This window comes from Branchiostoma lanceolatum, chromosome 3 (genome assembly GCF_035083965.1).
Source record: "Branchiostoma lanceolatum isolate klBraLanc5 chromosome 3, klBraLanc5.hap2, whole genome shotgun sequence".
Taxonomy (NCBI): Eukaryota; Metazoa; Chordata; class Leptocardii; order Amphioxiformes; family Branchiostomatidae; genus Branchiostoma; species Branchiostoma lanceolatum.
Window position 1 is genome coordinate 2,735,001 of NC_089724.1, and position 25,219 is coordinate 2,760,219.

The 25,219-nt window shown below is 43.5% G+C and overlaps 2 protein-coding genes across 6 annotated transcripts in view; both read right to left on the bottom strand.

Moving 5' to 3' along the window:
• The window catches only part of LOC136429681 (ankyrin repeat and SAM domain-containing protein 1A-like), a 28,350-nt gene extending 25,516 nt beyond the window's left edge, over positions 1–2,834 (bottom strand). For all 5 annotated transcript variants that reach the window (XM_066419610.1, XM_066419608.1, XM_066419609.1 and 2 more), the window contains exon 1: positions 2,626–2,834. In XM_066419610.1, the coding sequence (XP_066275707.1) occupies positions 2,626–2,741 (116 nt within the window). In that variant the 5' untranslated portion in view covers positions 2,742–2,834. The remainder of the gene's footprint in view (positions 1–2,625) is intronic.
• A 3,642-nt stretch (positions 2,835–6,476) lies between these two features.
• On the bottom strand, positions 6,477–24,689 carry LOC136429177 (golgin subfamily A member 6-like protein 6). The gene is made up of 11 exons (XM_066419053.1): positions 24,566–24,689; positions 20,703–20,881; positions 17,635–17,768; positions 17,153–17,209; positions 16,095–16,252; positions 15,287–15,455; positions 12,509–14,335; positions 11,651–11,797; positions 9,923–10,080; positions 8,847–9,243; positions 6,477–8,028 (listed from the first exon to the last, which is right to left on the bottom strand). Exons 2-11 carry the CDS (start codon positions 20,879–20,881, stop codon positions 7,856–7,858), a joined length of 3,399 nt encoding a protein of 1,132 aa, XP_066275150.1. The 5' UTR covers positions 24,566–24,689; the 3' UTR covers positions 6,477–7,855.
• Positions 24,690–25,219: the final 530 nt, after the last annotated feature.

Sequence of the window (25,219 nt, forward strand, 5' to 3'; positions counted from 1 at the left end):
CTCCAAATAACCTGAACTTCATGACATGAAACTGCATTTTTGTTAGCTTTAAATGACACTTTTGACAATGTAAATGGACAACATGGGCTCCCTAACACTAACACTGAGGGGGAAGGACAAAAAATGTGTGTGTGCAAACCGCTGTACATTTGTAAGTAACATGCAGACATGCTACATACAAGTAGATCAGCTGAGAAGCTCACCTGCTAGACTCCAAAGTTCCTTGCAGTGAATTCCTATAACAGGTTCAAGTTCAGGTTTTTTACTGGCTTGTGAAATCAAATGTTACACTTACAGGTTGTCAGCAGCACTCAGCAGCTAAGCTGTTTGGTATGTGATCTTGGCATTCCAAACAATACAACTTGACACTCCATATTTCAACAACAAGGTTTCACATAACCCTGATTTTTCTTTTAAAAAATAGCCTACCAAAATAGCCTATACTACTTTGCAGGCTTTAATATAGCTTACCAATGTATCCACCCCTAACCTATCCCTGACTAGCCCTGCAAGTTTAACCATGATGTATGTGAACGGACATGGACATTTCACCAACTTTCATTGTAGTATAATGTGTTTTTGATATACCTTGTATTACGTATGATTGTGTAAGCCTCAATCAATCAATCAATCAATAATTTGTACTTATTTATTTAGGATACCAATATGTGTTTATAGATCCATTAGGACTTTAATAATGTAATCTAGTATATTTATTCTTTGTTATGTTTTGCCTGTCCCTTACCCCATGACGTCAATTCAGCAGGTCAATTTGAACTTCTCATGAATAAACAAGGGTTAAAACAAACAAACAAACAAAGCCCAGGAAGGACACATTTTCACACATATTTCTCACAAAGAAATCCGCCCCCTCAGCTACATGCCTCGGGTACTAGTCAGCACGATTCTTGTATCTTTACAACAGGAATTTCCAACACTTCCTGTTTCTACAATAATTAATTCAGCCCTACTTCTCGTTCTAACACTAGCCCATGATATCAGCATGAGCTCATGTCTCTTATTATTATATTTAGTGCTGAATCAGGTTCTGGTCCTGATTCAAGTCCAGGGGTTCAGGTTCAGGTTCGGATTTATAATATAAGTCCGGACCTGAACCCATGGCATATGTTAAATTCCATATGCTAAAAATAGTTACTCAAACAACTGGATAAAATTTTGAATGTTTCAAAATTTTATCCAATTGCTTGAGTAACTTTGACTGTTTAAAAATTTCCAATTAATTGCTTGACTATCTTTGGCGTATTTTACTACCTGGATGTCTAACCTTCATTAACATGTTAGATTCTATGTTGACATAAAGTTGACATACAATTTGAAAAATATACATGCAAAATTATATACAGTCTGAGTCAGTAGTAAACACAAAAGCTCAGTCATCAACACAAAAACAGTAATGTTCTGTCTTTTTCCAGTGTATGTTTTATGATCTATGGACGGTTTTAGAACAATAGGGAGATTTTCTTGTAAGTCTGGACTTGGTTCCTGACGTTTTGGGTTTTTTTATACTTTTTTTGGACTTCAACCTTAACCCCTTGTGTCCGGTTTCCATGTTACTTGTTAGGCCATGTTGATTTGATTATAATATATGGATGACATCCTCTGGGAACCCCAAAACTGATGCGAGCGTGCAAATAAAAAAATAGAAAAAGTTTGGTAAAAAAAAGTTGCCTCAATAATTATGAAATCTAAGCTGCCAGGGTAGTAGTAGTAGTAGTAGTATCCGGTGGGCAGCAGCAGGCAGGGAGGAATAAATAAATGACCATAGTCTATGATAAGCAAAATTCTTTTAAAATGTTTGGGTCAATGGGTAACATCTTAAAGTTAAAGTGACCACAGTGGTCCTTATGCAGAGCTGTGGACACTAGTATAGGCTATCCAGGAACAGCAGCACACCATGGTAAAGCCGCTGTGGTAAATGGGTAAAGGCACCAGTGAATTATCACCACCTTGAGTGGTACTCTGAGTGGTACTAAAAACATTCCTTTCATTTTCGCTTGTAAGCAAACGTCAGAAGCGGCGTAACTTCACAAATCTCACCATTTGTAGCCCATTAAGCAGCTTTTAACAACCTTTGTTTGTTGATAGATCAGATTACCGTCAAGGTGTTAATTCATTATTTCCTCGCTAATCATCGCAGTATGTGTGCCGTGTCAACTACAGTACGTGTAATTTGAGACGAAGTGAGTCTTCAAATGAATCAAGTTTTATGTTGTCACTCGGAAATAAATTTTGTTGGACTCCTGAGTATGTTCTCTGAAAAATGTAAGAGCTAAATGATATGATTAAAATGACCTTCAATTTGGTGAGGAAGTGGCTTGGGAATATATTCTCAAACACGTGTTTTTCCCCCGTATTTCTCATGTATAAAATATTCCCTTTCGGTTTCCCAAATTCCGACACAGCCCCCCTCCCCTCCCCTCCAAACAGGGGTGGGTTTCGGCTCGTTTTTGACGTCTTTTAGGCGTTTTCGTCGGGGTTTCTACTTCGTCAGGGTTTCGTTCTGTCGCCAACCCAAGAAAGACCGACAAAAACACCTAAAAATACGTCAAAAACAAGCCGAACCCCAACTCTGCTTGGAGAGTACCCCTCCCCACCAACACCCACCTGGCCAGAGCCTGCAGCGAGACGGGCGATCTCTTGGCTTTCGGCGCCAGAAGCTTCTCGATCACCGCGATGTTCCCCAGCCTCGCGGCCTCCAGGAGCTCCTGCTCTCTCGGCATGTCTCCGATCCGCGGCTACCCGGACAGACGGGAAAGGAGGAAGTTTTCCAGACCCAAAAGTTTGATCTCCCAACTTCCGGCCGCCATGTTTGTTTTCTGTTCGACAGCTCCCGTACCCGGCATGCACAGCGCCACCGACGCATGCGGCGGGAAATTCAAATTTTCGAGTTAACATTTTTTTCGTTGATCCAGGGACTGACCGCATCAAATTAGGGGTCTGCACAGACCTAAAGAATGGACCGAAATCTTGTTTTCTGGGGCGGAATCTACACCCTTAGCACTGTCTCGTCAATATGAAATGTAGCCTACATTTTCCAAGAAAAGGGCTTCTACAAGTCTTGAATAGGTTAAAATACTATATAGGCTAAAGATAGACCCTAGGTGCAGACATCTATTTGGCCTGTGTCCTACTATTCACTTCCTCTTTGGCAGGGGAGAAAATGACAATTTTTTCATCAGGGTAGTCCAATTTTGAATGGCGTTTGCTCGATGATGTACTGAGATTAATCTCACTTGAAGACACATAAGCCCCTGTCTCACTGCACCCGCGACACGTTGGTGACCTCTCTGCGATTTGACACCGCGCTCAATGAATCTCATCGACAAAAACGAATCATTTTACGCTTTGTGTGTTTTGTTGTCTTTTTAGTCATACTTGTACGTTTTGCCCGATATTCACATTATAAAGTCAAGGGTAACACATCCAGTTTAGGACACAGCGCGGTCGCCAGCGGGTCGCGGGTCCAGTGAGAGGGGGGGGGGGGGGGGGGGCTTAAAGGCACTGGAAATATTCTAGTTGCTTTATTCTAGTTGCCGTAATCTTCATGAATTTGACATTTAATACCACTGTTTCCCACTTTTGCGTGCGGATTTCTTATCAAAAGTGGCACAAAAATAAGCTACATGGTGATCTTTTAGTTTCACGCGCTTAGTGTAAAAAGACCGATACCATAGCCCCGCCCACCTCCGCCAAAACGTAGAAATGCAAATTTAAAACATAGAAACGCAAATATTTGACGGACATGCAGTCATTTTATCGTTGGTCGAACCGCTAATTGTGATGGACAGTCCGGCTAAGTCAAGTTAATGCTTGGATTTTCTATAAGCTATCACCACACAACGACATCGTATCTTTGGTTCTTTAATTCAATGTCGATATGTAATGGTATAGTATTATTGACACTTATGGTGTGTACGAATGACTGGAAATTTGTTGTTTTTTTATGCAAGTTTCAAGCTTCATAAAATGCTCTGGATGCCTTTAAGCAGCTATCACTGTTTATTTGTTTGTTAATTTTTGGGTTCATAACAACGTGAGTGACAAAATTAGTTGAGTAATCCACACAATCTTTACAGAATCACTTGATGTAGAGTATACTTTTAAATTTCCTTTCACGTGTGAGGTGCTATAGCACTGTTTTGGGTAGCTTATTTATGTCTTAAGTAAATCTATCCCGCACACTTTTACCCTACATAGGCATTCCTGAACGTAATACATGTATACACATACGCAAACACACACACACACACACACACACACACACACACACACACACACACACACACACACACACACACTTTGGCAGGGGAGAAAATGACAATTTTTTCATCAGGGTAGTCCAATTTTGAATGGCGTTTGCTCGATGATGTACTGAGATTAATCTCACTTGAAGACACATAAGCCCCTGTCTCACTGCACCCGCGACACGTTGGTGACCTCTCTGCGATTTGACACCGCGCTCAATGAATCTCATCGACAAAAACGAATCATTTTACGCTTTGTGTATTTTGTTGTCTTTTTAGTCATACTTGTACGTTTTGCCCGATATTCACATTATAAAGTCAAGGGTAACACATCCAGTTTAGGACACAGCGCGGTCGCCAGCGGGTCGCGGGTCCAGTGAGAGGGGGGGGGGGCTTAAAGGCACCCGGAGCATTTAATGAGGCTTGAAAACTGGAAATATTCTAATTGCTGTAATCTTTATGAATTTGACATTTAATGCCACTGTTTTCCACTTTTGCGTGCGGATTTCTTATCGAAAGTGGCACAAAAATAAGCTACATGGTGATTTTTTTTTTTTTTTATTCTGTCATATTTATCCAGGGTGGCCCTGCTCAGTGGTTCCCACTGCTTTTCAGAGGGGCCCTGCTTACATAAAATAACTGATAATACAAACAGAAATATCAACATATAGAAATAATAACAATAAAGATCATAATGAAAACAATGAAGGTAATGATAACAGTAGTAAATAAATGATAACAATCATAGTACAAATCATAATACAAATCATAATACAAGTCAAATCATAATTAAATCCGTTCCTTGTCATTGAGGGGTCAGAGGTCATGCCAGTCCTTGCCAAGTGTTACATTTGTTTTTAAAGACAGACATGGATGAAGAAGTCTTCATAGATTGTGGCAGGCGGTTCCACATAATCGCACCTCTATATGAAAACTTGCGCTTTCCACATTCAAGGCGTACTAGCGGCAGTTTCAAGGATAGACTCAGACTGTGCCTGGTTGGATAATTATGATATTCAGAAGTTCTATGAAAGCTATTGATGTACTCTGGAAGTTCGTTGTTAACTGCCTTGTACATTGATTGTAGTAGGTGCAAGTTTCTCCTAGACACTAAGGTTTTCAAGCCTAAGGCAGAGAACTCCTCATCCCCAACATGATGCGTATATGGCAAACCTAGAATAAGTCTCACTGCGCGGTTCTGGAGCTTTTGCAGCTTGTCGGACAGACACTTTCCACAGTTGCCCCATATTACATCGCAATAGTCCATTTTTGGTAAAACCATACAGTTGAACAACATCATAAGAGTGTGTTGTGGCAGACATGGGACAAGACGCCGTAGGACTCCCAGTCTCGACGAGACAGCATTACATAATTTGTTTGTGTGTACATGCCATGATAAGTAAGGGTCAAGTCAAACGCCCAGGTACTTGTAGCTAGAAACTACTTCCAAACTGGTGCCAGAAAGGGTAGTTGACAATAGTGATCTTTTAGTTTCACGCGCTTAGTGTAAATAGACCGATACCATAGCCCCGCCCACCTCCGCCAAAACGTAGAAATGCAAATTTAAAACATAGAAACGCAAATATTTGACGGACATGCAGTCATTTTATCGTTGGTCGAACCGCTAATTGTGATGGACAGTCCGGCTAAGTCAAGTTGATGCTTGGGTTTTCTATCAGCTCTCACCACACAACGACATCGTATCTTTGGTCCTTAAATTCAATGTCGATATGTAATGGTATAGTATTATTTACACTTATGGTGTGTACGATTGACTGGAAATTTGATTTTTTTTATGCAAGTTTCAAGCTTCATAAAATGCTCTGGATGCCTTTAAGCAGCTATCACTGTTTATTTGTTTGTTAATTTTTGGGTTCATAACAACGTGAGTGACAAAATTAGTTTAGTAATCCACACAATCTTTACAGAATCACTTGATGTAGAGTATACTTTTAAATTTCCTTTCACGTGTGAGGTGCTATAGCACTGTTCTGGGTAGCTTATTTATGTCTTAAGTAACTCTATCCCGCACACTTTTACCCTACATAGGCATTCCTGAACGTAATACATGTATACACATACGCAAACACACATACACGCACACACACACACACACACACACACACACACACACACACACACACACACACACACACACACACACACATACACGCACAAACACAAACAGCGACAGACAGAATGAGGCCACTGTAGTATGCCAAGGTTGTTGACTTGTATATATTGACATCTTTCACCAACTTGATAAAAAGAAATGAAGAAATCTTAACCGACGTCGGCTTTCTTTTCGATCTCCATACATTAGCGCAGCCTAGCCCGCTTCAAACAGTATGTGAAAAACTATTGCTTCGGATATGCTTGCTATCTCTTCTCACAAAAGCTTTTTAGAAATATTATAAGTATTTGAAATAGCAAAGCTTGCCATCAGCACAACTTACGGAATGAATTACTCTCCAAGCAGAGGTTCGGCTCTGGCTGATTTTTCACGTGTTGTTAGGCGTTTTTGTCGGGTTTTCTCTTTTGTCCTGCTTTCTTTTTGTTCCCAAGCCAATACAAAGAAAATGGGACAAAATAGAAAGTCCTACAAAGATGCCTAAAACACGTTAAAAACTAATCGGAACCGAACCTCTGCTTGGAGAGTGGGAATGAGTGATAATATTAGTATTGTAACAAAATTAGTAGCATGGCGTATTATAACTTCTTATGTAAACACACTGTGTGACTTACTGTTCTTTTCCCTTTATTTCGCAACAAAAACTTGCTCATATTCTGAAATCAGAAATCTGATATCTTGATGTCGTCATTAATTCCATTTACAGTGGTTCTTCAACCATCGAGAACACTTATTGGCAAGCAACAATAGTATGATATCAAACATAATACATGTACTTAAAAGGCTACCGACCGGTCTGGAATAATCTACATCCTACATATATCCACCTCTTGAACATTAAACAGAAATACACTATTAATCTCCTGGCAGATGCAATGCGAACACCAAAAATATACAGCTAGTGTACGGAAGCAAGTAGACTGCAAAATAGCAAATGTAAAACATACGATTATCAGCTAAAATTTTATAACGGAACACATTTTTTTTTTTTGCTTTTGCAACTAATATTGTTTGCCAATGGTAAAATAGTAAGCGAATCAAATTTCAATCAAAAAATACCTGTGCTGTGCACTAGTGGTCTTTTCTCTCAAATATGAGGTTCTCTGCAGTTGTTCAGGATTTGTTCGATTTCAGTAATATGATATGTTGAAATAAATCATTAAGACATTTAGAGGTATATAAACTTTTCGGGGGGGAGGGTTCTTGAATGCATCTTTTTTTTTCTTTTGCAAAAACAAGTCTTACAAACATGATTTAGAGTCTGGGTAAAAGCCAATCACAGGGAATACTGTATAAATACTTTTTTTTCTCGGGGATTTAATTTCGCCGTATCAATGGAAAGGAAGTTTTTGCGATGTTTTTAAGATCGCGATCGAAACGACACTGCAGCATAAAACCGCATATCAGCAGCAGTTGAAAATAAAACCACTCCGAGCTTTACACTACTACATGCATCTTTCTACATCAGCCACACGGCCAAAGCGAGGAGCAGGGTGAAGAAGGCGGATCCCCGCGCCACGGTAGCGTCGCTGCCCGGCCCCTGTCGGTCCCTGGCCCGCTTGCCCTGGACCGGCCTCTCGATGTTCTCCTCGATGGTGATGTCCACCTCTTCACGACGGCTGCTCTGCGATTCTGGGTCGGACGATTCAGTGGGGGGTTGGAAGAGAAAGAAAAACATTCATTAGTAAGGACGAAGGTAAATGAAGTCCTAGCCTGTGTTTACACTAGCTCTCGCTGGCGGAGGTTGATGACCCTCTTCCCTAGGGGGCGGTAAACGTCGGGTAGGCCCCAAGGAGCGCGATTTAGTCAGGCTTAAGGTAGCCCTATACCAGTCCTCAGTTTGAGGCCGCAGGGGCAGTGGGTTGTTATCCACAGTGTGTGTCTAGGGCACGGTATTGGAAGGAGGAGCCCAACCATCGCCTTCCACGGCCTTTCAATTACCGCCCAACCGAATTCGGGTACCCATTCTTACACACTTTCCTACTCTTCTGACGTGTCGAGTCTTGGGGTCTACTCTATGGCTTCCATGAACTTCTATGCACTTGAGATTAGTCGTTGAAGCATGTTCAACTGCAGAAGTGTTAACATTCAAGTCTTGAAAATGCCAAAGACAGGTGTTATGTCTGGTTTCATCTTCATGCAATTCATTCACGAGAAACTCGCCTATCGACATCCCAACACAGTGCGGCCCACGAACCAGTCAAGTCATCCTCCTCCTGGCACAGAAGAACATTCATCCCTACTACAGTTAAGTTATGGAACTGCCATCTGCTGGACATTGTGGACACCAGGGACTTACAGAACTTCAAAAGACTCTCCCACCTCAGCGCCACTCGTCGGCATCCTTTATAGTGAACGTTATTCAGCAATGCTGCTAAGCTGAGGTCCTGGTAATGAATAAATAAATAAATAAATAAATAAAGATAGAAAATGATAAATCCGACACTCACCTTCTCTCATGGCCTCCTCTCGCTCCTCCATCTCCTCCTCAAACGCCGCCTCCTCCTCCTCGAGGTACTCCTCATCTTCCTCCAAAGCCTCCTCACCTTCTTCCTCAGCCTCCTCCAAGGCCTCTTCCTCCTCCTCGAGCATGTCGTCAACGTCATAGTCTCCCTCCTGGCCGAAGTCGTACGGTGCCGGGGTGGTGTACTGGTCATCCCACAGCCAGTCGTCGGTGACAGCGTCCTCTTGAGAGTAGTCCTCTTCTTCTTGAGAGTAGTCCTCTTCTTCTTGAGAGTAGTCCTCTTCTTCTTCTTCCATCTGATCTTCGAAATCCTCTTCTCTTGCCTCCTCTTCCTCCTCCTCCAAGATGCCGTAGTCGTCCTCTTCCTCTGGATAGCCCTCTTCCTGCAATCAGAAAAGAGTAATCAGCAATCTATATACAGAACCATTTAACAGTCGACCTGAACAAGCCCGCACCTACTTGCTACTATGGAGTTCACCTTTTTTGTCTTCTTAAAGCAACAGTAAAATTTCTAAGTTTAACCCAAACTTACATTGTAAATGCCAAACGTTTCAAAACTGACTGAATAACCACTATACATTTATGCAGTTATTATAACTCGAAAATTGACCTTAGTATGTGTTTATCATGTATGCCTGTCTGTATTGGACTACCGAACCCAAATGCTGTTATTCAGTTGTTATTGTTATTGTTATTGAAAAGAAATCAAACCCAGTAGCAACTGTTTAGATTAGAAGTAGCTCTAGTTGACGACTTTAATTTCACTTTGTGTTTATTTCATTACTGTGTACTTATTATTATCATTATCTCATTTCAAAACTTTATTGATTGTATCTCACCGGAATAATTCCGGAGGAACGATGATGATGATGATTTCAATGTATTCTTGCAATTAACCTCCGGGCATGAATTTGCAATAAATTTATTATTATTATTGTATTTGTCTTGATCAGTTGTAATTACTATTTTACGGGGATTGTATGATATTAGCTACTCGCCAGAGTGTATCACCTCTGTGTCCTGTACATTCTTTTGTTGATTAAAAGAAGAAGAAACTCTTACGTCTGAGACTTCCTCTTCATCATCATCAGCTTCGTCCATGATCCGGTCGAAGATGGGGTCGTCTTCCACGTTCTGGAAGGTGCTTTCCGGGCACAGGTCGGACTGGACGTACGCAGTCGTCATGCCCATGAACCCGACGTGGTACGCCTCGATGTTCGCTGTAAGAAGCACGCGCAGAACGATCAGAATTAGAACAAAGGAGCAAGTATGGGCAAACTAAATAGGATCGAAAAGAGAAGGGGTCCTTCCCGGTGCGAGTGGTTCAAAACCTACAGTCCTATGCTTGCACATGGGTTCGCCCTTAGTAATAGCCTCCGGCTAGTTGGGCAACTCTGGCATGTACATGCTGAACGAATCAATGAATGAATAGGATGCACCAAGGCTAATAAATGCAAGCGGTAGACATACATGCAGACAATAATCATAGGTCCCACATAAACCACATGAAATATCATGTCTATGTTTTGAGTAGGTCTTGGCCCCAAATATAAATCCATACTAGTTCCGAATTCATTCATTCCTTTGAATGCCAAGATCTGACAAGCCCATGACAGCGAGGGATTATGTAATGCTACGGTCGCAACTGCGCCGGTGCCCGTCGGGGGTGTAGTCCCCGGCGGCCGGGCCCCGAAGCCACAGATTTGTCCCGGTGGACTGTCGGGTACCGAGGGTTACCTCCCGGTGTTCGAACGGTTAGCTAACGTCGTCTATTTGTTACCGGGTCCATGGTCGATTTCAAGTCTCAGTTAAAATGATTTAGGGTCCCGGCCGGGCCCAAAATTAGCCCGGCAGCCGTAAGGTGTCCCACGGGGCCACATAAGCCCGAAACTAAAACAAATAGCCCGTCAACTACCCGGAGGGGTCCCTTTTCCAATTTTGACCTATTCATTTTATTCATCTATTTATTCATTTAGATTTACCGCATTTGTGGAAGATTTTGACATAACAGGTTAACTATCACCTTTTCAAGATGTCAACCCAGACCAGACTGTAAGGTTTTTGGACCATCGCACACCGGGGCATACCCCTACTCTATTTCGAAAAATGTGGTAGGTTCTTTTACGTGCTCCCCCAAAAATACGGGACCTCCATTTAACGTCCTATCCGAGGGACGTCCCTAACCCTAGATGAGTTAGGTACTCATTTACACCTGAGTGAAGCGAGGAAAGTCCTTTCCCTATTAAAGGAGTCCTAAACTCCAGAAGGCGGTGTTATTTTCCACTAGATTATGTATCAATCAATACATAATCAGCCGACTTTTTACAGAATTTTGCTTGTGTTAAATTTTACAAGGTGTGTTTTTAAAACAATATGATACTCACTAAACCCCTGCAGACCCTACCAGTGTATTCCCTATGCGTAAACATACATTTTTAAACGTGGATATTTTCGGAGTAAATGAGGGTGGTTAAGCACAATAAGAAAGCCAATTGTTGATAAGATATAAAAGAACACATAGCAAGAAGAGTTTTCTTAACCACCCTGACATTCATAATCTAACTTTTGTCAGGCATTGTCAGGCATATTGTAAAAAACACATAGGCTGAGGGTCACCTGGGGAATTTGGTAGAATACTGAATTCTTTGGATACGCACGGGAATAGTGAGTACTTTATCGTATACTGTAAGAAATATTCATTTCTACTTCCTAAAATTACCATCCATTGGAAAATAACTCCCCCCTCTGAACTTCAGGACTCCTTTAATGCATAGTACAGGCTGTACTCACGGGTGAGGGTGCAGTTTTTGACCGCCTCCTGCAGGCAGACCAGGTGGGCATCCAGCGCATCACACCACCGGGTCCCTGACCCCACTGACGTCACGAACGCAGCCACACACGGGCGCAGGATCTCCATCGGGCACTCCTCCTCCTCATCTGTATATTACGAGTTGCAGAGAAGACATGAATGTCATTTACATTGGAAATCTTTGAGTGTTAATAGAAACTTTAAACTGTTTAGTAACGGAACTGTAAGAACCTGACATCATGATAGCTAATGTTACATATATGTAGTACTGTTTGGAAAAGTATATCTTTAGCAGATTAGGATTTTATTGTTGAATCAGATAGTTTTAATATGCTGATTGCAACACGATGGAAACTTGCAAGTATATCGATTGTAAACTACCTCACAATTCAGCCAACTAATAAGGCTGCCAGAAGGTCTGTAAAATTTGTTGTTGTTGAAATGAACCAATAAACCAGCCTACTACTACATTTCTTTCCTTCGTTCGTTCGTTCAGAACCTTGTAGTGCCTAGTGGCACATAGGGCAGAAAGTTCCCTTTTTGTTTCTGTAGCATGGTATATCTTTTGCAGGGAGGGGTTGCCAGCCCTTCCCCGCTAACGTTATCGGGTCATCTTCGCGAATACGCCCCCCCTCTTTTACGTCCCTTCCGAAACACGGTGTAGCCCCAGCCGAGATGTCCTGGCCCCATGACCTTGACCGTGGTCTCTTAGACAGACTGAAATCATTTTCGAGGGGAGATGTCTGCTTTGAATATGTTATAAGGATGAATATTGATGATTATGAAGACTCAGATGTTCAAGAAATAAGGATATGTCAAGAAGTGTTGAACGCACGTACCTTCATCATCATCTTCACCTCTCGCTACACCTCGCTCTGCAATTTCTTCCAGCTCGTTCTCGAGTTCTCTCTCCACCTCTTCCAGCTCCTCGACTTCCCTCTCGAGTTCCGCTTCAGCGTCCTTCAGTTCCCCCGCGGTCTCCGGATTCTGCCTCTCCTCCTCCCTCACTTCCTCCAGCTCTCTCCTGGCGTCCTCCTCTTCCTGTACCACCTGGTCCAGCTCCTCTTCCACCACCTCGCGATCGTCCATCTCATCCTCATCTTCCAGGTCGCCCATCTCATCATCATCTTCCAGGTCGTCCATCTCATCATCATCTTCATCTTCCAGGTCGTCCATCTCATCATCCTCACCATTCAGTTGGTCCATCTCATCTGCCTCCCCAGCCTCCTCTTCCCGTTGATGCTCCACATCGTCCATCTCTTGGAGCAGCTCATCTTCCGCCTCCCTTATCTCCTCCTGCTCCCTCTCCAGCTCCTCCACCTCCCGCCTGATCTCCTCCGTCGCGTTCTCCGGAGCCTGGTCAGCCTCCTCCAGCAGCTCGTTGATCTCGTTGGTCAGCTCCTCCTCCTGCTCCTCCAAGCGGTCCATCTCGCTCCCCATCTCATCCAGTTCTCCGCCGTCATCGCCTACGTCATCGCCTTCGTCGTCCACTCCACTCAAGATGTCGTCCTCCTCTTGGACCACCTCTGACAGTTCTTGCTCCAGTTCCTCCACCGCTTCCTCGAATTCGCGGGTGCCGTTTTCTGGAACATCTGGCAAGGCGTCCAGCATCCTCTCCAGATGCCTCTCAAGTCGTTCCCTTTCTTGTTCCAACGTCTCCAATTCATCCCGCATCGCCTGCTCGTCCATTCCCTCGTTGGGGCCCTCGCCGCCCGACATGATCGCATCCTCCTCTCTGATCAGCTCGTCCTCTTCCTCGGCGGTTTCTGTCAGTTCCTGCTCTAGTTCGTCCACGGCTTCCTGAAACTCCTCGGTGCGGTTTTCCGGTGCTCCGAGCGAGTCGTTAAACATCTGCTCGAGCTGCCTCAGTAGTCCCTCCCTCCTTTCCTCCAGGGCCTCGATCTGTTCTTCGATCCTTTGGATCTCCATTTCCTCCTCGTCATCATCCGGACCGATGTCTTCCTCTCCTCCCATCAATCCGCCCTCCTCTCTCAGTATCTCGTCCTCTTCTTGTTCCACATCGGCAAGATCCTGCATGAGCTCATCCACTGTTTCCTGGTATTCTTCGGTGCTGTTTTCTGGCACTTCGGCCGAGGCGTTCAACAGCTGTTCGAGCTGCATTGCCAGTTCTTCCCGCGTTTGCTCGAGCCTTGCCAGCTCTTCCTGTAGCATCTGTTCCTCTGCATTCTCTTCTTGGCCATCATCGGGCGCGATTTCGTCCAATTCCTCCGGTTCCATTTGTCCGTCCGCTCCCTCCTCGATGTCCTCACCTCCAGCCGTGATCGCATCCTCTTCCCTCCTGAGCTCGTCCTCCTCCACTGCTATTTCTGTCAGTTCCTGTTCCAATACCTGTTCCACTTCCTCCACGGTGCGATTTTCCGGCAGTTCGACAGAGCCGTTCCGCACCAGCGCGAGTTGCCTCTGTAGCTCCTCCCATCTTTCCTCCAGCGCAGCCAGCTGTTCTTCGATCATTTGAATCTCCGCTGCCTTCTCGTCCTGAATTTCGTCATCTTCCTCCTCCATTTCTTCCTCGCCTCTCATCTCTTCCTCCTCCTCCCTTCTCATCTCCTCCTCTTCCTCTTCTTCCTCCTCCTCCTCTCGCTGTTCTTCCATCATCTCTCCGAGCGACTCGATCAGTTCCTTTGCTTCCCTCTCTTCAGACGATGCTGAGGAAAAGGAAAAAAAGATTCTCTTGTTATCACCATCCTCACCTTTTTTTTAAATCTAAAAGACAGCACTGTATTACGAATAATGACTTTGCACTTCCGAAAGCTATGTTGCATTTCCTTAACAAGTAGAGCATATTGAAATAACTTCGGTTTGATTTGACTGAACCACACTGCGTTGCCTCCATACATTGCTGTATGCTTGGGCACTGAATACAAAGTCTTTGCCTTTAACGACAGCAGAAATACTTCTTTGCCAAATCGTCAAAGAACGCAGGCATAAACTAGCCTCCTTCGCAGACTTCCTACAGCGGCGGCGTATATTTTTTGGGAAGGGGGGTGACGCTACTTCTTACACGGGCCAAGGTTCTCTAATGCCGGCAAAGGAGTTTTGCTGCCGAGGGATTTATGTCACCGAGTCGTCGTCCCTCGGCGACATAACTCCCTCGGCAGCAAAACTCCCTCGCCGGCATTACAGAACCTTGGCCCGTGTAAGAGGTCGCGTCACCCCCCTCCCCCAAATATATACGCCGCCGTTCTAGGAAGTCTGCGAAGGAGGCTAGGCATAAACTACATTCGAAGCCGATGCTGACGACGATGCTATTGCTGCGATGGCTGCAGACTGCAGTTCGCGTAAGAAACGCATGAGGACTGCTTCGCAGCCGACTGTTGATGATCATGAGAAGCCGGTAGTACAATGATAGATCCTAGGGACATCCAAAAACGTCTTCCCTACGCCACTAAGTGGCCAAGGGTACTAGTAAGCGACTTAGACGCGTAGTTACAACTCGGAGCTTTATCAACATACAACCGATGGTGGAGTCAAAGATGGAGACGACTGAAGTATGATGTATGATGTCATCATTAACAAAACCAACTCTATGGCGCTAGTGGAATTGGGGTGTAACTAACTAACCGACTAACTAACTAACTAACTAACTAGCTACCAACCTTCTTCGTTCAGCTGTTGCACGAACTCGGCTGAGCAGATGCCGAGCGACTCGTAGAACAGCACGATCTCCATGAGCGCCGTCTCGTACTCCCGCACGGCGTCCACGTCGCAGTTCAGCGACTCGTTCATTGCGGTGAGGACCCTCTCGCTGATGCAGTTCGCGTGGATCTGTGGGGCAGGGATTAGATTGGATTAGACAACATTGATACAGTGGTGAAACAAATGATAATACATCGAGTATCACTTTAGAATTAGCATCATTTTTTTTTTCTTCAGCCTTACAATGATATGTCGTTCTTGGCAATGCTCTGTGTTATCACATAGTGTTATCACGCGTGCGTGTGTGTGTATGTGTGTGCGTGCGTGTGTGTGTTTGTCTGTCTGTCTGTCATCACGATAACTCAGGAATGCCTGCGTGGACTGTCTGATATTTGGTATGTGGGTAGGTCGTGCTGTATCTATGGTATGGTGTGATGATTAGCCATGTGATAGTATGCTATATAGTGTGACATGGTGTGGTGTGGTTGGTGGAATAGGGTAGGTATTGGCATATATGCGGTTCCAAAACGTAGAGTCGGTATTGCCCTGAGGAAGGTGACAGACGGTCACCGATACGTCGGCTGTTGTTTGTATTTGTATTTATTGACAATGAAGACGAGTCATTACACTGGGTCAGCCTAGGCAGCTCTCGCTGGTAACGACTGACCCACAAAATAAAGACGAACATATCCTGGTTGTGAATAAAGAACCTTATCATCCAAACAAACAAACAAACAAACAAACAAACAAACAAACAAACAAACGAACCCGGAAGGCCTCGCAGATGGAGGACTCGTCCGTCCGGTTGATATGGTCCATGAGCTCGTTCCCGCAGCGCAGCAGGATCTCGTGATCACACCTTATATGGTCAAGAGCCGTGGCGTCATCGTCGTCCTCCTCATCGGCTTCCTTGGGGCCGCACATGCCTGCAGACGTCATGGAAGATGAGTATCAGGTTTCTGTTATGCTAATCATGCACCTCCCGAATCATGCGTATCGTCTAGTGTGCTTTATACTTTTAGTAACTTTTGATAAAGCCGCTTTTTTTCCGATCCCATCGTACCATTTCAAAATGGAATTCGTCAATGAATATTTCGGATCAATGATTTCCCTCCCATAACCTAGTCTCTACCAGACTAACTATCCGGCTAGATGGAGAATATTTGCCAGGGTTTCAATTGCTACGCGGGCGAAATGTGATCTTCACCGTGGACTGACTCTACTGGCTTATCATTCCTTTTTCTCTCGGATTATACGATCCTTACGCCCTTAAGAGGGCCTTATAGAGGCCACCCCTATCAGAGGTAGGGAAAGGAAAGTCATCTCGAACCAGTTTAGCTCAAATGAACGCAATGCACAGATGAGCTAATCTTCCACTGGTCGCGACAGAGGAGACAGACACTATGTACAATATTTACAGGTTCATTGTACCGGGGAAATTCCCTTGGCTCTTTTTGACAAGAACGATGAACAGCAGACCACGGCTTAACGTCCCGTCCTAAGGACTGCGATCTTTAACGGCAGCGTGCATGTCGGTGAGCGACACAGCCGGGATCGAACCCGGGGCTTCTAGTTCCAGAGGCAAGGTCGCTAACCACAGTGGACTACGCACGCTACAAGGGAACTGTAAGTAAGGCCACACCGATTTAATTTCTTGGTTAACGGATTTTTATTTAAAATAAATAAAAAATTGAAAATATTTGAAAAGGCCAGCCTTCTGTTTTCATGGATTTTTTTTCTAAAATTCTTTTTAAAAATAAAAATAAATAAAAATCCGTTAACCAAGAAATTAAATTGGTGTGGCCTAAGTGCACATAGTTACTCACGTGGTGACAGGACGTACGGAGAATGAAGCAGCTCGAAGTACGACAGCTGACCGTCTCCTACAAGAAATACAGGAAATATGCAAGTTATTACATTACCAACTATCTAGTACTTAATTTTACTTTCATAATAGCTTTGATACGGAAGAAGGCTTTGCCCTGAGAAGCACGACAAGTGAGAACATAATTGATGACAAACTTTTTGCCCACCTATGACTGCAGCCCTACTGTTGTTTCAAACGCGAACTTAAAACCACCACGGACACGCAATTTTCTCCCTACCGCGAAATCAAATCCCCGCGAAACTAAATGCAGTTACAGTATTTCTCACCGTTGACATCGGAGTTCTATGTGTTATGTCGAAGGGTGGTTATACTGGCTATACAGATACAGATACAGAAACTGGTGTGTTACGCCGAATGGCGGTTATACTTGCTATATATAAAAATACAGATACAGAATCCGCGAATCGACTTATTTCTCACCGTCGACGTCGGAGTTTTGAAACATCTCCCGCAGTGCCTCCTTGTTCTTCATCTGGTCGAAGTCCTTGCTGAACCTGTCGAACTTGTCGTACATCGCCATCACGCTGTCAGGCACGACGGCAAGCAGGGATTTCCTGGGGGGGGGGGGGGGGGGGCAGCGAAAAGGGGTCAGACAAACAAGCAAGCAAACAAACCAACTAACTAACTAACAAACAAACAAAGCCAACACGCTGTCAGGCACGACGGCGAGCAGGGCTTTCCTGGGGGGAACAGGGGAGGTGGTGAGACAAACAAGAAAACAGACAGACAGACAGACAGACAGACAAACAAACAAACAAGTCCTCCACTCTTTTCGGCACAACCGCTGGTACTGTGGTAGCGCTTTCCTGGGGGAAGAGCGAATATGGCAGAGACAAACAAGCAAGCAAACAAACAATAGAAAAGCAAACAAAAACAGAAGGTTACCACGCGACCCCATCCGTCCTAAAATATCCGATGTCCAAGACATGAAATTGGTCAAAAAGTATTCCAGTAAGTTAGAACTTAGAATGACAGAAAATAACAAGAGTCTGAGGACCCAAAATCTCCATGAAATTTGTTTTTTATTTTATTTATGTTGTGTTAGGTTTGTGTATGTTATTTGTTGTTGGGTTGTTATGTTATGTTTTATCTGCTTCAGGGTGGTTGTGTTTATATTTGTTTTATGTTGTCTGTTACGCCTCAGTGCATTGGTTTCTCCTTCTCTTTTGGCTCTCATGTGTATCTCTGACACCTGGAGACATCCCGACCTTGCCTACGAAGTTGTGTAAATTATAAACAGGGACAGGGACAGCGGTTGATAGAACACAACTTTACAGGTGAATAAAAGACAGGGGTACAATAGATAAGCAGGAAAGGTTACGGGTGACCAGATCATGTCAAAGTGCTACGTAGTTACCTATAAACTGGTAGCATTGTACGTTAAATATATTGTGGTCCACAGTACCATTGCCAAACCATTGAGAAAATAAAGCCAGACCACAACTGGTACATGGTATGAGCAAGAAACAGCCTGTTAACAGGTCAAAGTGAATTTACACATAATCAAATGTGTGATGTGTCCTGGTTACTTCACATACCTTATGCTTTGGATCCCCATCATATATCCTTTGATCCACAGAAACTGATCTTGACCACTTCTTTGCTATTTTCCCATATTATTCAACTGGGGTCCTCAAACATACAGACAGGCTGGAATGAGTTGCCTTACATTAAAACCATGTAAAACTGTTCCTTTCACTACCTGCTGTCAAGCTTCTAGTCTGGTCAAATCAGTCCCTACAGACTGTTAAGCGCCAACAGCTGTTAACAACCAACAGTGGCTAAATTGATTGATGGGCTTGGCAAGCTAAAGCCAACAGCTGTTGACCATTGACCCACTTACGCGGATATAGGATACCCGATATAGGATAGGCCAACACAGCAAATATAGATTTCCCCATTACTTAGGCAAATTAAGTCCAATTTGCATAATTTGCACTTCATTGTATACAACCCTCTCTAAGCTACCTGCCAAGTAAATAACATGAAAATCTGTCGCTCCTTTCTTCAGTTATTCTCCTTTGAAAATAGTTACAAACACGCCATTGCAGTTCCAGTGACACATACCAGGGGGCCCAAAATCGACCTTGACCTTTCTCCTCCCAGCACCTACCCACATACCAAATATCATTTCAATCCATCCACACGTTCTTCAGTTATGCTGATTTTAAGCTTCCGGTGACACATACATACAAACACGGTGACACAAACATACACACACGCGCACACACACACAAACACAATAACTTCGCATGATTTGAACTTCAGTGTGTACATCTCCATCCAACCTACCAACGTACCAAATAACATGAAAATCTGTTGTTCCTCTCTTCAGTTAAACCCCTTTAGAACATTTTTACAAATAGGCCATTGCAGTTCCAGGGACACAAACCAGGGGGCCCAAAATCGACCTTGACCATTCTCCTCCCAGCGCATACCCACATACCAAATATCACTACAATCCATCTACACGTTCTACAGTTATGCTGACTTTAAGCATACGACGACACCCATGCAAACGATTTACCTCCTTACTTATGCAAATTCGGTCTCATCTGCATAGTTTGCACTTAAGTGTGTACAACTTGGTCTAACCTACCTGTGTACCAAAGAACATGACGATCTGTCCATCCACTCTTCAGTTCTTCTACATTTAAGATTTTATCAAATACGCCATTGCAGTTCCAGTCACACATGCTAGGAGGCCCAAAATCGACCTTGACCTTCCTCCACCTAACACCCACCCACATACCAAAAATCATTTCAATCCATGTACAGGTTCTACAGTTATGGTGACTTTAAGCGACCGGTGACACAAACATACACACAAACACCAAACGCAAGCAAAACAGTACTCCATGAAAAAGCCTTTTTTCATGGAGATAACAACATGGGATCCTAACCGATAGGTGGGACAGAAATAGAATAGCTAAGCTGGAGACAGAGGTCTTAGACTTTAACGGCACCCAGAGCATTTTATGAGGCTTGAAAACTGGAAATATTCTAGTTGCTGCAATCTTATGAAATTGACATTTAAGGCCACTGTTTACCACATTTGCGTGGAGATTTCTTATCAAAAGTGTTCAAAAACGCTAAACAAATAAGCTACATGGTGATCTTTTAGTTTAATCGCCTAGTGTAAATAGACCGATACCATAGCCCCTCCCACCTCCGTCAAAACGTAGAAATGCAAAATCGAAACATCAAAATGCAAATATTTGACGGACATGCAGTCACTCTCTCATTGGTCGAACCGCTAATTGTGGTGGACAGTCAGTCTATTAGGGCTTGGATTTTCTATCAGTTCTCACCACACAACGACATCGTATCTTTGCTCCTTGAATGTCGATATGCAATGGTATAGTGTTATTGAAACTCACTCTGTGTAGGAATAACTAGAAATTGGAGTTCTTTTATTCAAGTTTCAAGTCTCATAAAATGCTCTGGATGCCTTTAACCTTAGACCACAATACACCATACTCGCTTACTTTGTGGTTGCGTCCTGAACTTGCTGGGGCGGCTCCGTTACTGGATGAGTTTCCATGGCGCTCGCGGGCGCTGTGGTGGCGTTATGACTCTGCATCGGTGCCTCCGTTGGCAGCAGCGCAGCGCCGTCTACCGACATCAGCACGAGGGACAGGAAACACGCCACGAGAAACACACGCATCTGTGGATTGAAAACAACAAAAAATGTAGTTCGTAAGTGACAATGAAAGACTATGCAAGAATGCATTGATGTGTGTTAGGAAGTTCGATGTGATACAGTACTGTAAATGCAGAAATGTTCGCGGTGGTTTCATGCTCGCGACCGTTTCACCGCGAACTTTAAACCACCGCGAACATTTTTGTCCAATAATGTAGCAGCATGTGACTATAGCGCTGCCTAGAACTTAAAAACACCGCAAACACACCATTTCACCACAGTGCGAAATAAAAACCACGCGAACTTAAATTCATTTACAGTATAACCAACAGACGCGCGCGCCTATGTTGCTGTTATATTCCCCCGCGTTTCCGTCAAAATTGTTCAGTGAAAACGTATAAAAAGCAACGTTTCAATTATAAATGTACGACACTATCGTGAAAATAATGTTTGTTTTTTTAATCACTGAAAAAAAAGTTCGAACGGTTTAACAATTCAAAAGCCTAATCCTAACAGTCTAATTTCCTACGCCACGAAACATCACAGTGTTAGGGATTTTCTAAATCTATGATAGAGCGTTGACGGTACTATGTGTGTTTGGTTTGATCTGAGATTTGATTTATCAATTTGGCTGTAGAAAAGTACTGTCAGGGATACCCAACTAGCCGAAGGCTATTACAAAGGGTTAGCGCTGGGAACAATACTCGAAATTCAATACAAACTTTCAGAAAGCACGTCAAGACACACATGGAGGCGTACACAAAAAGTAAGACTAAAATACATAGAAGAAACAAAATTAACAAAAACTAAAGCGCATATGGAACTCATGGCATCACCGCCTTCCTTTCCTTGCTTAATGCAAATGTCCGAAAATTCAGAGAACAATTAAAGGAAACAAGAACGTATGCGCAAGTTTGCCGATGCTAGTGACGCGCTTCGGTCAAACCTGAGGTTTACCCATAGTGGAAAGTGGCTTAACGTAGGCTGCAACTTTCATGCACGCGATAGGTGGCGCTCGTGTAACACGAGCTCGTGTGCGTCGACCCGCGGGACGTGTACTTGTAAACAAAGTCACCATTCTTCACGGTTCAACGAGTTTTTGCTCATCGTACCCGTTTTTAAGGCAACCAAATTAATATCAGGGCAAAAAAATGGAAATGATAAAATGCTGAAATCTTTATGGTTGTGACATTTACTAAGTATGTTTAACATTGTTTAGCACATTTGCGTGATAACTTCATACTTTTAGGATTTTAAAACCGCGCAAAATCGTGCGGTACGATGATGCTCTTACTTTTGCGAGCCTATGAAAACTCCGGCCATTTTCAGTGAGTTCTCACATCACAGCAACGTCGTATCTTTGCATCATGGACGTTTTAAACATTTTGATAGTGTTGCTGAACTAACCATGTATAGAAATGACTATATATAAATGAATTAACTTTCAAAATCCCACATTTCGGACCCGAAAATTGCTTGGGTTTTCTTTAACATTTGACAAACTCATAAATTCGCTTTCACAGGTGACTCCCACTTGTAGAAATCCTCATATCACAAAAGAAATATTAAGGAATATCCATCAGCTTGAAAACACCACCTAAGATCTTCAATCCTTATAAGTCGAGTGACTTTCGTTCACAAAAATTTTAAAGCTGATCTATGCTCAAAACTGTAAAATACATTTCTATTCATATTCTTATTTTGACTTTGTTGCATTCCTTTTTCATGACGTCTGTCCAATTTAAAATCGTTCATACAAAGCATCATTGTCATGATGCAGCAGATAATTTGAATGCACGTGTAGACAGACGAGGTTATATTATTAGACCATTACGTGATGTCATCCACACATACTGGAGGGTCTGCAATGGGGGGGGGGGCTGGTATTCATATACGCACTGCGCTAGACGCGCGTATCTCAATCAAATCATGAAATACTACACGTCAATGCTCCCACAAGCTAAATACAGGTCATAGTGATAAAGCTGAAATACAATAACGGTCATATGATTGCGAGGAGCTAACACCTGGCGTGGCTAGATCGCAAGGGTCTGGAGCGACTGCCATTCCGCGCACAGGTAACCTGAATACGTCCCATGTGCGGCCGTAGCACTATAGGATTTGAAACACTTACACCGGGAAGGACCCCTACTCTTTTCGATAAGTGCAGTGGGTTCTTTTACGTGCTTGAGGTGTGACTCTCCCCAAACACGGGACTTCCATTTCAACGTCTTATCCGAGGGACGTCTCTAACCGAAGCTACGTACTCATTTTTCACCTGAGTGAAGTGAGGAAAGTCGTGCAAAGTACCTTTCCCAAGGGCACAACATCGGGGCATACCAGCAGTTTGGAGTGTCCGAGATTTTTTAAGTTTCTCTCCGAAGAAAGAGAAACGTTAAAAATCTCGGACACATCTACCACACTCGACCTAAACGTCTACTTGGAGAATAGTAGTTTGAAACCCGGGACCTCTCTGTTCTGGGCGCGATACCCTACCGATTGCGCAAGACGATGCTACACATGCGAGTGCACGTCTGTACCCCCGGGCGCTGTCAACAGCGGCGGTAGAACAGGTTTGTGTGCGGGGTACAAGCTGGCGACTCTACCGCCGCCATTACTGAAATCTTACAACAAAAATGCGAAGGTTTCTCTTAGTATTTGTTCTCTGCTTTGTCGTTGTGATAATGTTAAGTTGTGGCGTCAAAATAAGTTCTGTAAACTTGAATTTTTCACCAATTTGTCCTTGTACTTACGTTTATGATCTCAATAAAAAATTAGAAATATCAAGTTTTTGCCGTTGTTGTCATGTCTGTTCTATCTCAGACGGTGTCTTGGATTTTTCAGACTGCTTTAGAAAGATAAGCTTTTTCCAAACGTCCACCGTAAACTCAAAGTCGTCAGAGAAACTGATCTTCGGGACACTTTCACTCTTATACCCACACGATAACCAGTGCCAAGTTCGTAAACATTCTTTCAGCGTCACATTTTTCAAGAACGGATTAAGAAAAGATTAAAGAAAGGAGTAAGATATAAATCTCAAGACGTTAGTGTGGAAATTTTTAAGATCTAAGAACTCTAAAATCGGTAGTTCTGAGGAGGAAGTAGCTACTATCCGTGACGTCGTAAGAAGCACCCGGAAAAAAAGGGGGAAGTGAAAATTGAGTCAACCGTGACATCCGAGCTATGGCTGATATCTTTACTCCCACGTTTGTGTTGTCCTGTTAGAAAGCGTTGTTTTAGGCAGGTCTTTGCTGCTGTGGTTAACACTTGACACCGTCCTGTTAAATTTTTGTCCGAGGGGTGGTGGTATAACCGTGGGGGTACGAAAACCTACACTGAGTCTGAATTAACCCCCCAAAATCCCCGCACTTGACCTATATCGATATCTAGAACACGAACTAACGTTACAGTGATAAAGAAGTTGGTTGGTTTACCAAAGCGACAGTTCTGAATACCTTCGTGACAGTTCTGAATACCTAAGAAGGCAGTTTGAAAGCACCTCACCTCAACTACGCAACACATAATGTCGAAACGAACCCCCATATTCATGTATACGCACTTCGTGTGTGCCCTACATATAAGGCCCTTAACTATTTAGTTTTGCTTATCAAATTGTCACAATCTTTGGGTTCAAATAAACCGTATCTACTTACTAGTGTGTTCTATAAGCGATATGTTCTATTTTGTAGGATGAAAACACAACGTTACCTTTTCTGGTGTTCGCGGGGCGATTGACAAGGAAGTTTTGACGGCCGTCTCCGGCCTTGTTTCGGACGTTTTGTTCGGGGGAGTTGTTTGGTGAGATCACCTTTCTTACCAGGTAAGTTTAACCTGAGCCTGGCGCTGATTGGCTGGGGTGTGCGCGGGCTTATCTGTGATTGGCTGCGGTGTTCGCGGGTTTATGGCTGATTGGCTGCGGCGTCGACGGGCTCGTCACTGATTGGCTGTGGTGTTCGCGGGTCAGCAAACAATGGAACCCGACACCCGCCAGACATCACACCCCCTCTGTTCGCTAGGTGTGACGTATGAGGAAACGAAATATCAGATGTCAAAACAAAAATAAGTCTGCGTACAGGCTAGCTAGTTGAACAAAACAATTCATCGTCTTTTCTTGTGACTGTTTTTAACGCCCTTCGCTCTCGGTTAAGTTACATTTCGGTCTTTTAAGGCACACTCTTTGGTGGGGTGATGTTGAAATAGGGAAAAAAGAAGAACACAATCATTGACAATGCTTGTTAAAAATCGCTACAATAAAACCTGTACCAATGACCGTCAAACCCGCACAGACTAGCTTGACGAAACAAGGCATCGTGTTTCTTTTCTTATCATTGTTTTCAGCGCCCTTTGCTTTCGGTAACGTTA